Below are 13,293 nucleotides of genomic sequence, written 5' to 3' on the forward strand. Positions count from 1 at the left end.
TTGGTCACGTCATATAAATTAGCGTGACTAAGTTAGGGAGTGACGCTAAAAATTTTGGCGTGATAAAAAAGGCTACTTCTTGTAAATTTTGTTCCCCTCATGTTATTAATAAAATATTAGTTTAAAAAAGCTAAAATAAAAAAAAATCTGGGTTCGGTCTCGCTAGAAGACAAGGGATTCTTGTTCGCTTTCACGTCCGTGGAAAGGAGGCAATGCTGACTTGCTGGCCACCTTTCCAAACAGCTGCGCTGGATCTGATGCCTGAATAGATTTATGGATAGTTTAGCTGAGTGGAGCTATCGTGGTGCTTCGTGTACACCACCCAAATGTACCACAGTGCTTTACAAACGGGGAAAACCCAAGTCAAGGGAAAAAAGAGATGATTCGGAGAACTTTCTAAGGAATAGAATTCTATGAAAAATTCATCTGCTGTTCTTTGCAAAGAAGGAAACTATGCTTTTAGGCCAACAGATTGTGGATTGCGGGATTTCATAGTATAAGGGTGTGTTTGATTGGAGGGATATCTCTAGATGGGACATAGTCGTCTAGTTTTTTAAGTGTTTTGGTTGGATGGTAAATTGGATGGGATAATCATCTAAAGAGAATATTCTTTTCAGATGTTAGATGAATATATCCATAAAAAACTATTGGATGGAGTAATTCATGTTCTGGATGAGCTTTTGTTCCTGTTGATATGGCATATTTTGGTTGATCAGAGTAAATGTTTTTTGTTAACACTTTTTAAATGATATTATCTCCTAAATCGTTTATCTGATTTGCGATCTAATTATACTATTGTATTCATTACAATGAAATCAATTAAAATAAGATTTTGCATGATTATTTTGTGACAAAAATAAATATATGACAAACGGTCATATAAAATTTTGGCTAACCACATCTAAGCTCTATCCATCCAACCAAACAAAAAATTGGATCATTCAATCTATACTAACAAATAAGAAATTGGATCGCTCCATCCAACAAAATATGGATGTTTATATCCCATTCAACTTGTCCTCTAACCAAACACACCCTAAGTTAGCTAGTGGATTGTGAGAATCAGTTTTCAATTGTGACCGTTTATTTTTGTTTTTGAAACTAGAATCCATAATTAAAATAAAAAAACAAACAGGGCTTAGAAAAAGGAGATGAGGGCTCTTTTGGTAGCCCTCTTTCATCTTCTGGATTCAGTTGCGATGAAGGAACAACATCCTAAAAGTACCATGGAACTCCTTTAGAATGCCTTTTAGGATGCCAATTTCAATCTCTGTCAGTGCTAATAGATCTGCAACGAGTTTAAGCCTTTTCGAAACTTTCACCGAGTATATTCTTCTCCAAAATCCCATGCTTCATCCCTGTGGAGCATCAAAACAGCTTAATTGAATAATTTATATTTTGTTACTAAATAGTAAATGTACATGCCACCATAATACCTGCATTTTTCAAGTTGGTGGTCGTTGGTGTGAATTTTGTGAGAGTACTGCCAATTGATGAAGCAATCATTACATCTCTTTTTCAGAAACGAGTTTGCTTGATCAATTCACATAATTCAGCAAGTAATCTGATCCAAATACCCAATTTGAGTCACTCAAAAGTCAAAAAGTCTATTAGCACTGACAGAGATTGAAATTGGCATCCGCAACCACCTAATGTCATAATCAATTAATCATTCAATACAGTGAAATGCATATGGCTGAAGCTTGGACACAATAATGAGACCCAATGTTACTAATTTCACTCGAGAAGAACCAACCAAGCCTCGGCCTTCACCTCACATGAGCTCCTCCTCCTTGCGGAGGTACTCCCCGCGTCCGACTGGTGTAGCGATGACAGAGTTGGTGTCGGCCTTCCTGTAGTCCTGCGTTGACCTGGCCGCAACGCCAACCCGGCCATGGACATGACAACTTCTCGGTGATGCGCGCAAGAGAGGACTTGGGCACGGAATTCCCGAAGAGGAAGGAGCGCTCGGTATGGGGGCTGCGGTGGGGGTTGGGAACGGAGGCTAGGGTTTTTGGTGAGGGCCTTAGTTGGTTTTATTTGGACGAAGGGGTTTCTCATCGTTGATTGTTGGATCAAAAGAATCCAACGGCTAGTGGCGTCCCTGGCCGCTTATCTGAAGGCACTGCTTTACCCTCCCTATTTCGTTTGTTTCAAGTTGTAGCCAAGTTAATAAATTACGGATAGCGTGGTTGTAGTGGATAGCAGATAGCGTGAGATATAGCGGACGCTAAGTTCCAATAGCGGTATTTGAAAAATACCAAAAACTTTATGTACTAATATATATAATATTTTTTTCGTCTCAAAATAGATGACGTTTTAGCATCTTCTACAATATTCAAAATATATAACGTTCTACAATTTTAAGGCAACTTTAGTCCAAAATTTTTAATCTTACCTCTCCATTAAATAACTTCTTCCTAATCTACTACTATTTAAAAAGTAACAAAAGAGTCCCACGCAGGACTCACGAGTCCTGCGCCCACGTGATAAATTCTAGTGTGTCCCCTCTTTTTTTGTTTTTTGTTTTTTAAAGATTTTCTCAGTAAAGTTTTTATGGCTCCAGTTACAATGCACAAGCACGTAACTAGTACAAATCTCATTTTTATGCAATTAATGTTATTAAAAAATGGTTAGTGTTGAAGATTAGTGCCCAACAATATATCTGTAATTAAACAGAGGTACCTCTGAGATAAGGAATCGAACAGGAAACAAGACACACGATGCATACAGGTTCGGGCCCCGATTGGAGTAATATCATACGTCTTGTGAAGATGTTGCTTTATGTTGATTATCTCGAGTATAAACAATGTGACTAGACCTATTACAATGGAGAGGATTGGATCTAGCTAATTTAGGGTTCAAGTCACCGAGTATCTCCAGTTGCTAGGGTCTTGATGTCACTTGCATCAAGTTGCGTATGTGTAGATCGTTCCGTGGTTCAGAAGTTATCCTCCGTGGGTTAGGGACCCCACCTTATATGGGGTTCAATGCATCGCCTTTTTCCCGGTCGTAGTCTATAGGGAGTCTTGCATCTTGTTGGCCAAGGCAAGCTAGCCGAATCCAACCTGGATACTAGTCGTACTCGAGTCAAATAATTCGATCGAGACTTTCCTAGTATATGTCTTCGAGATCTCTGAGTGTATCGGGTCCTGTAGATTTAGGTCCATAATATCCGAAGTCATTAATCATGTGTACGGTGTACCTTATCTGTATACGGTGTACTCCTTATATGCATATATCTTATAGTTAGATATTCGACAGTAGCCCCATAACTCTACTCAGTAGGGAGGGCTTTCACAAGCGCCAACTCGAGTACTGCCAAGTCTAGGCTTTGATGCGCGTTTGCCTGATCTTCCGAAGGTAATATGATAAGTCGATTGGTGGAGTTTCAACGTTGATGATCCAAAGGCTCTTAATAGAATAGATCGAGAACCCTTGCAACCACTACACCACTACTCCGTAGTTATCAACCGTGCCAAGACGTGATTGACCTCGCCAAGAAGGCTTTTTCTGCAACCGAATCGAGAACACAAGTAAGAACAGGTAGATGCAATATAAATATTGCTAATCACCAATGAAGTACTCGAGTTGAGGTTCCACAAATTGAACAAGCGATGAAACTGTATAAAACAGAATAATCTAAGTAAAACCCAAGCCTAAACTATAACGGCTACTGTGTATATATAGGGAGGACGTTAGGAGGTCGACCTAGGGTTGTGCAACCATAGAAAGAGGTGTGCACAACCTGGACTCCAACCCCGACACGATTACAAGACCCAATAGGTCCAAAACGGTGGTGCAACACCTTATTTCTTTGACTCTGACTAAACTATATGGTATATTTGGTCGAGCTCATATCCATTGGAAAGGGCTCATCGTAAGCTTTCTAAAATAAAATATCCAAGATTGCCTAAAACTGACGTGATGTCCCGCAACTCGACCACGACCATGACCACGACTAGAGCTTAGCCTCGAGTTCGAGTAGACTTGGCCTTAATGTCCGGGTAAGGTTGTGGTGCTTCTCCCATGTTCCTAAGCAATAAAGCATCCAAGAATTTAGTAGTAATCCATCCAAGTAAGCATGAACAACGAGAAACGAGTTCACTTGATGGTCTAATTGTCGTGCACATGCTCTTGTAATTGGACTTTATATAATTTGAGGATTATTGATGGTATTGATCGTATCCGAAGGAGCCATAAGCTCATCAGGCTTGGTCGAAAGAATCAAGTAGGAAATGTCCTATTCCAAGTGTTGAGTGGAAACGCGGTTGGATCGAGCGCTCTACCATTGTCCGCACTCGAGATTCCAAAAAGGCTTAAAACTCGACTTATCAACACCCGACTCTGAGTAGAGTTAAAAGCGAAAACTCAAAAATTAAACTGTTGGATATGGGCGCATTTAATGCGCACGGATGGGTATGCAAAGATTCGCACGACACCATCACCCGACCTTTCACACCAAACGTGGCACCATAGTGAAGGGAGTGGTTACCAAAGAGATGGTAAATTCCTGGTTATTTATCCATACAAATCTAGACTGTAGCCATTCTTTCACCCTCTCACCGTCAATCTTCACCCACAAGCTCTCATCCTTCTTCGCCCAAGCACGCGCAGCAGCACAAAAACCTAGCCCCATGGCTTCCAGCTCTTCTGTGAACACCGCCGCTCCTACCTAGCTTGAGAAGAAGCTTGACGTGACACCGTCGATGCCTCTCCCTAGCAACTTGATGACATGAAGCTCCTGACTGATGCCTAGTCGATCTCGACGATGCAAGAGTCAAAACTCCAAGAACTTGAAGCTGAAGGGATCGTTTCTCCTCGCGAACTAGCTAACTATATATCCATTGACACCTGAAAGCTTAACTAGACACATTATTAAATGAATTTGCCCTCGAGTAAACACTCGAAGTAGCCAAAAGAGTAAGGAAAAGAAACTAGTGCAAAATTATAAAAAACAAATATCATGATGATTTTTGCAAACTTTAACCGTCTTGCGTACTTAGCTAGCATACGAACATCAACTCGATAGGGAACACATGTGGGACCGACTAGAACTTCAGAACCTTGTGGGCAGTTAGGCACGAGATGTCTGACAATGTCTGAGGCCGTTATGTCTTATGAGGTGTAGTTGTCCGTCATCGACCCAACACATGCTTCTGTTGGTTCCATCCAGTGTAGCCAGTACATAGATAATTTTTGCAAAAACCATGTATTTATGAAATATGGTATTACTATGTAGCCCCCGACTCTCTAGTCAAGGAGAAGATTTCCCGATTGGAGAGTAAGAAAGAACATACCTATACCATCAAAAATATATTATATCACCCTTGACTTTCTGGTCGATGACTAAATCAAGTGGAGAATAAAGTTGTAGCATAGAAAGCATGTGATGTAGCCTCCAACTCGTTATTTGATGTGATAATCAAGACAGAGAGTAGAGATGTAGCATCAAAAAATACCCGACGTGGCCCTGACTCTTCGCTCAATGACTGGATTGAGTAGAAAGTGGAGCATAAGCACTGACATTATGCGATGTAACACCCGGCTCTCTGGTTGATGTGATAATCAAGACAGAGAGTAAACTATAAGCATAAAAAATATATGATGTAGCCCACGACTCTCTACTCGATGACTGGATCGAGTGGAGAGTATAGCATAAGCATAAAAATGCGTGAGGTAGCCCCCAGCTCTCTGCTTGATATGGTAATCAAGACATAGAGTAGAGCGTAAGCATCGACTCATTACTCTCGACCACATGCTCGAAGTATCAACCCCCAAGCATACGGTTGTAACTATGTCATTGACATCGACTGAATTTGAATAGTTGGGTAGGTGAACCTTAAAAATCCACTCCCGTTTGTGCTCATTTTCACCGCAACTCTTGATTTGACATTCACAGGGATTGGACGCGCCATAACGTCTTGGCTTCTACCTAACACACCATGTAACCAAGGCGACCTCGAAACCGCAACCGGCGCTATTGGATCTTGACGGTTTCGTGTCTATAGTTCTACCCGTTCCCATGACTATAAATAGAGGGGACCTAAGGTCATCCGTGTTCACCCTAATCTCCTTCCATTCTTCCTTGCACATTGCTTAGTAGTACTCGTAGATCTTGAGACCATGGCCTTCACTCCACCGTCGTCTCCCAAGAATTGCTAGGAAACAGAAGAAGTATTACCTCTCTCCCCAAAGCCTCTTGCCATGGTTCCGCCGGGAACCATCATCATTTCCTCTGACGAGGAGGAGACAAGTGAGGGACCTAGGAGAAGAGGATGCAGAATGTCTGTCAGAGGTCGTTGACCTTCACCCGACACCTCCTGCGCTTCCTCGACGTCGATGCCGTGGAGCGAGCAGCACAACAACAATTGACGTAGACTATGGAGGAGGGGGATGAAGATGGTGATGATTTTGACGAGATCATCGACCAGGCTGCCATTGAGGTCTTCAGTGATGGAGCCCCCGAGTCTCCGGTGGGGGAAGAAAGTGCGGTCATTGGCTTCATCGACAGCCACCAGATTTTCTCTGCGTCCTGTGAAGGGTCCTTCTGCATCGTTGGTGCCGGCCAGCAGCTCCAACACGAGCAAGGTTTTCACCTCAACCACTTTCCCTAGCCCTTTCAATGGCCAACGACCGGCCCCCGAGGCGATCAGCTGCTGCCCTAAGGAGGAGCAGAAGAGTTTTCGAGTTGATCGATATTCCATGAGTTTTCGAGTGCTTCACCGTTTGCAGTAGATAATCGCATTGATCCAGGTCGAGTGACTTCGACTACTATGTAGGGCCCTTCCTACTTAGGTGATAACTTGTGGCACCTAGCCTCTTTCTCCACCTTACGTAAAACAAGGTCATCGGCAGTGAGTTTCCTGGGCTGGAAATTCTGATTGTGATATCTACGTAACACTTGCTGACACTTAGCGGCTCGTATGGATGCTCGATCGCGATACTCTTCGAGGAGGTTGATATCGTCTGCCCGCAAGTGCTCTTTTCCTTCTTTCGAGTAACTTTCCACTCATGGCGATCCAAACTGCAACTCAGTCGGGAGCTCAGTAGACTAAGAAGAAAGGAGTTTCACCGATGGCTCTGTTAGTCGAGGTGCGAACGACCCATAGTACTGAGGGAAGTTCCTTCACCTAGCATTTCGAGTAGGCTTTCAACCTATCGAAGACCCAAGTTTTGATACCTTGCAATACTATACATTGGTGTGCTCGACTTGATCGTTACTCTGAGGGTGAGCTACTGAAGCAAATTCTTCATAGAACACAATAAAGGTTCTGCTTCTGAACTGACTATTGTTGTCTGTAATTATTCGATGTGGGATGCTGTATCGATTAATTATGCTCCTCATGAACTTCTTAGCTACTTATGCGGTTATCCTTCATACAGGCTCGACCTCGACCCACTTGGTGAACGTGTCGATAGCCACGAATATGAACTTATAACCACCTTGGGCTCTTGGGAACGGTCCTAGGATATCCAAGTCCAGACAGAGAAATGCTAAGAAATAGAAATTATTTGCAGAGCTTGGGTTGTTCAAGTGGTCTGAATTCCAAAAAATTGGCAGCTCTCGCACTTTTTGACCAGCTCGTAAGAATCCTGCAGGGTAGTCAGCCAATAGAACCCTTGGTGGAAAACCTTTCCGACCAAGGTGCAGTAAGACGCATGATTGCCACACGTGCCTCCATGGATATCGAACAATATTTTATTTCCCTCTTCCTGAGTGATGCACTTCATCAAGATTCCGTTACTCCCCTTTCGGTAGAGCTTGCCATCTACCAAAGCGTATAGCTTGGACTTATGAACAATTTTCTCTACAGACACATCATCGACAGGGATCTCTCGACCTTCGGGATAGGCTCGAAATGGTGTCATCCAAGTCAGCTCACATTCAAGTAGTGTAACTTCATTGTCTGCGTGTTCTGCCTCGCTGACCTGACCAAATTGCTAGTTGGGTTGGGCATCATCTGTACTCGAGGCTATCAAGACAGATGGTTCGAGGGGTTTCTCGACAAAGACTCCCACATGTGTTGGTGAATGAGATGAAGCGAGGCATCGGCGGTGGAGTTGTCACGTCTCCGGATGTGCGTGACTTCCAGCCCTTCGAACTTTTGCTCGAGTTTTCGTACCTTGTTCGGATAAGCCGCGATGTTGTCGTTCAAGCACTGATACTCCTTTTGCACTTGGTTTACGACTAGATGTGAGTTCCCTTTCACAAGTAGTCATTTGATTCCAAGTGACGCAGGTATATGGATCTTGTTACCAGTCTCTCGTATTCTGCAATATTGTTGGAAGCTTTAAATTCTAATTGAATGATGTACCTAAGTTTGTCGCTCGTTGGAGACTTGAGTACAATGCCAGCCCCCGAGCCTTAGAGCGTGAGCAATCTATCAAAGAAAAACATCAAGTGGTCCTCGACCATGCTTGGTTTTATTTCTTCAACGTTTGTCCACTCGACGATGAATTCTGCTACTACCCCCTGACTTAATGCTTGTACATGGTGCGTAGTCCACGTCGAACTCGTTGGGTTCGACCGCCCATTGCATGATTCGCCCAGTAGCCTCCCTATTGCGTATGACATCCTTTAGCAGATACATCATCATGACAATGACATTGTGCGCTTGGAAATAATGTCGTAGCTTACAGAAAGTCATCAGGACTGCGTACAACATCTTCTGCACTTGCGAGTATCATAGCTTGGCATTGTGTATGACTTCGCTCACGTAGTAAATAGGTTTCTGGATCTTGACCTTTTTATCAAGACATTCCCTTTCGATAACTAGGATTGTCCTTACAACTTGTGGGGTAGCTGCAATGTACAAAAAGAGCTCCTCTCTGTCGCTAGGTGGGATTAGAATTAATAGAGATAATAAATACCCTTTCATGACTTGGAAAGCTTCTCCTCTTATTCTGTGCACTCAAACCGGTCGTATTTCTTTAACATATTAAAGAAAGGCATCCCTCACTTGTCCATCTTAGAGATGAATCGACCAAGGGCTCTATGCATCATGTCAATTTTTGAACTTCCTTCAATGTTCGAAGTGATCGCATCTGGTCGAGAGCCTTGATTTTGTGTGGATTGACCTCAATGCCTCGACTTGACACTGGGAAACCAAGAAGCTTGTTGGAACGAACGCTGAACGTTCACTTTTCAGGGTTAAACATCATAGGATACTTCTTGATGTTGTCGAATATTTTCGTGAGGTCGTTAATCAATGCATCTTTGGTTCTAGATTTGACTACAATATCATCGACATAAGCTTTAACATTGTGCCCAACCTGGGGTTGTAAACAATTTTGAATACACCGTTGATAAGTAGCACCAACACTCTTCAAACCAAAAGGCATCTTTACGTAGCAAAATACACCAAAAGGAGTAATAAAAACAGTTTTTTTCTCATCATCTATCCCCATGCTAATTTGGTGATACCCCGATTTGACTACAATATCATCGACATAAGCTTTAACATTGTGCCCAACCTGGGGCTGTAAACAATTTTAAATACACCGTTGATAAGTAGCACCAACACTCTTCAAACCAAAAGGCATCTTTATGTAGCAAAATACACCAAAAGGAGTAATAAAAACAATTTTTTTTCTCATCATCTATCCCCATATTAATTTGGTGATACCCCGAATAGGCATCTAGAAAATATAGCAATGCACAACTTGCCGTAGAATCGATGATCTGGTCAATGCGAGGAAGAGGAAAAGGATAGTTGGGACAAGCTTTGTTGAGGTCGGTAAAGTCGACACACATCCCCTGTTTGCCGTTGTGTTTCTTCACGAGGACATGATTCGCGAGCCATGTAGGATGATGAACCTCTCGAATGAAGCCCGCCTTTAGGAGTTTGTTGACTTCCTCCTTGATGACCTGCTGCTGCACCACCGGTTTGGCATCGGGTTCCATAGCTAGTCGATGCTTTATCACCTCCCTAGGGACTCTAGGCATATCGAACGGTTGTCACACAAACACATCTTGGTTCACCCGAAGGATAGTGGTGAGCTTGAGTTCCTATTTGGGGTCAAGGTTGGCCCCTATCCAGACCATCTTGGCCGGCTTGGACGGGTTGAGGGGCACTGTCTTGATACCACCACCAGCCTTCTTGTCCTCGGCGCCTTCGTCGGTCTCACCCTTGGTGGCGACGTTGAACTTGGAAGTATCAGCGAGACTTAAGAGCTTGATGTCCTTGGCACCGTCCTTGCTCTTGCCGGTGACTTGACGCCTCTGACATTTAGACTCTGTCTTTTGTAGTAGTCACCATTTAGCAGAAGTGCTCGACCATCTCCAGGCTCTGCTTGTCGCACTTGACCATTGGACGTTGATCTTCCTTGATAGTTATGACCTATTTGGGACATGAGATTTTGAGCGTCTGGTACACATAATGCACCACGACCATGAACTTGCCCAACATTGGGTGGCCTAGGGTCACATTGTATGCCGTGTCAAAATTCGCAACATCGAAGGTTAGCTTCTATGTACGGAAGTTTTTAGGCATGCTGAATGTGACTGGTAACTCGATCTGACCAAGAGGCATGGTCGATGAGTTTGGAGTTATACCATGGAAAGGCTCAGCTCTTGCCTTGAGCTCTGACCTTAGGATTTTCATCTTTTCTAACGTCTTAGCGAAGATGAGGTTGAGCGAGCTACCATCGTTGACCAAGGTTTGAAAAACCTTGATGTTGAGGATAGTAGGCTGGACCACAATCGGGTACCGACCTGGGTGTGGAACCGTGGCTGGGTGGTCAGCTTGATCGAAGGTAACCGGAACCTCCGACCACTTGAGGTATCGGGGAGGCCCAGTCAGAGCCAGGTTAACCTACCTTTCAACCACCTTGTACTGCCTCTTGGATTCGTACGTGGTGGATCCTCCAAAACTGTGTGCCAAGTTCTGATCGGTCCTATGGAATTCGGGCTCATCATCGTCAACTCCTGGCTTGGCTTGCTTGCTATGGTAGTCAACAATAGTAGCCTTGAGCTTCTCTTCAAGCTTCTTGTTGATAACTTGACACTCGTCGAAATCATGCTCGTTGGACCGATGGACGGGACACCACTTCTCGCTACCACGACTTTGACCCTTGTTGTCTCCAGTGTTATGCGACTTGCTCCTCTAGGTCGTAGCTATGGTCGTGTCTAGATCCTTGCGCTTGTCACCAGACTTGCTTCCCCCTCCCCCGTTCTTTGAAGACTCGGGCTTGTCTTTGCCAGACTGAGGGTTTTTGGTGTGTGCTTGGGCTTTAGCACACCTTGCAAACTTGGCCAGCTTGAATAGTTCTTTCATTGTCTGGATTTTTTTGGGTAGCTAGCTTCTCGACCAGATCTTTGTCCTTGATGCCTCTCTTGAAAATGATGTTGACCGATCTGTCAGAGATATCCGAGATCGTATTACGCATATTACTGAACCTCCGGATGAAGTCCCAAAAAGATTTGTCCTTGCCCTGGTTCAACTCGGCCCATGAACTGAGCCTCCGGATGAACCGAGCCTTCAACTCGGCCCATGATCGGATTGAGTTGGAGGGCAGGTTCAACAACTAGGACCTTGAAGGTCCATCGAGGGCAGTTATTAGGTAATTGGCCATTACCTTGTTGTCGATGCCAGCTGCTCGAATAATAGTGGTGTAAATCTATAACCACACGTTGGAGTTGAGCTTCCCATCGTATTTCTGGATCAGACTCGCTTTGAACTTCTTGGGCCATCGTATTGACCGGAGCTTGGGTGCGAAGGCTTCGCAACCTCCATCGAATTCTTCAAGGGGTAATGGGGACGGACTGTCACACCTGCTCCTTCGGACAGGGGAGTCATGTAAACCATTCCGTCCTGGAGATATATGGTTGTTATGATGACGATCATCTTCACGGCGCTCCTCATGGCGGTTATCGGTCACTTCCCATAAGTCACGCCTATTGTGAGGGATGCGGTTCCAAAGGTCTTCCTGGTTCCTACGCCTATGGATGGAGTAGCTACAGTTTGACCTGCAGGGCTGTGCTCGAGCTCGACCACCCGGGCTTCCCGCTTGCGATCCCTTGGCTTGGGGGTGTCCGTGTTCATGGCTCCTCGAACCTGTGCCTTGCCGGTTGGGGTGCCTAGAGTCGCTATGGTTGTTCACTCGAGTAGCCTGGATCTGAGCCACATTGAGCAGAGTCTTCAGCTGGTTGACCATCGGGGTTAAGGGATTCACCCGATCCAACTCGGGAAAGGATCTTAGAATCATATGAGCACCTTGGACGTTGGCCTCTGGAGTGCTGAAGACACCACTGCCAATGCTCGGTTGTGGTCGAGCCGATGTTGCCCATGATTGTTGTTTTGAGGGAGTTCGTTCCTCAATCTTGGAGCTGTTGCCGGTAGAGGCATGACCTGACCAATAGGCATCTCCATGACCAGTCATCGTCGAATACTAGTGTTCACCTGACTCTCCGTATTCCATCGATGATGAGTGGTATCAGGGGCATGCAAGGCTCCAGTCGTGGGTGTCCCTAGCGGTAACTCTCCGGCGATGCCGGTACTTAGGCGGCAGCCGCCACTATTAGACCCTCAGGGATTCCTGCACCATTGTTTACCACAACATTTCGATCTCCCATGTTTTGGTCAGTGGGTGTGCCGTCGACTACTCCGGCCATGAACACAAATTGATCTATTTGGCTGCTCTGGCTGTCGACAGAGTTGTCATCTCTACTCTCATGACTTTCACCGTCGCTTTTGGTGTCCGTGAACCGAAGAATGTTAGGCTCCTCGGGATCCCAATCGAGGTGTCCCACATTGCGGTATGCGTCTAATGGGCTAGACTCGATGATACAAGTGTGGATCAGTCCACCTTGATCGTCCCAGCGGTATGCCATAGTTCTGAAGGTGATCTCAGATTCGGCAGGAGGCGATGCGAAGATGACTGCCGCTGACTCGATGTGGTCATAGAAGCCGGCGTCGGAGAATTCGACGTGGACGCGCACTTGAGACGTGATTGATGCTGAAAAATAGATGAATGCCAGCGCGCCAACTTCCGAAGATTAGTGCCCGATAATATATCTGTAATTAAACAAGGGTACCTTTGAGATTAGGGATCGATGTATATAGGTTCGGGCCCCTAATTGTAGTAATACCCTACGTCCTGTGCAGATACTGCTGTATGTTGATTATCTCTAGTATAGGTAATATGGTTAGGCCTATTACAATGGAGAGGATTGGATTTAGGCTAATCTAGGGTTGAAGTCGTCGAGTATCTCCAGTTGCTAGGGTCTTGATGTTGCTTGCGTCGAGTTGCGTATGCGTAGATCATTCCGTGGTTCTGAAGTTGTCCTTT

At 44.7% G+C, this 13,293-nt stretch overlaps 1 protein-coding gene across 1 annotated transcript in view; it reads right to left on the reverse strand.

Moving 5' to 3' along the window:
* Window positions 1–1,437: 1,437 nt before the first annotated feature.
* LOC133892561 (peptidyl-prolyl cis-trans isomerase FKBP20-2, chloroplastic-like) overlaps window positions 1,438–13,293 on the reverse strand; it is a 29,565-nt gene continuing 17,709 nt past the window's right edge. The window contains exon 4 of the mRNA XM_062333411.1: window positions 1,438–1,564. Coding sequence (XP_062189395.1) covers window positions 1,539–1,564 — 26 coding nt within the window. The 3' untranslated portion in view covers window positions 1,438–1,538. The remainder of the gene's footprint in view (window positions 1,565–13,293) is intronic.

The sequence above is a fragment of the Phragmites australis genome, chromosome 15 (genome assembly GCF_958298935.1).
Source record: "Phragmites australis chromosome 15, lpPhrAust1.1, whole genome shotgun sequence".
NCBI classification, from domain to species: Eukaryota; Viridiplantae; Streptophyta; class Magnoliopsida; order Poales; family Poaceae; genus Phragmites; species Phragmites australis.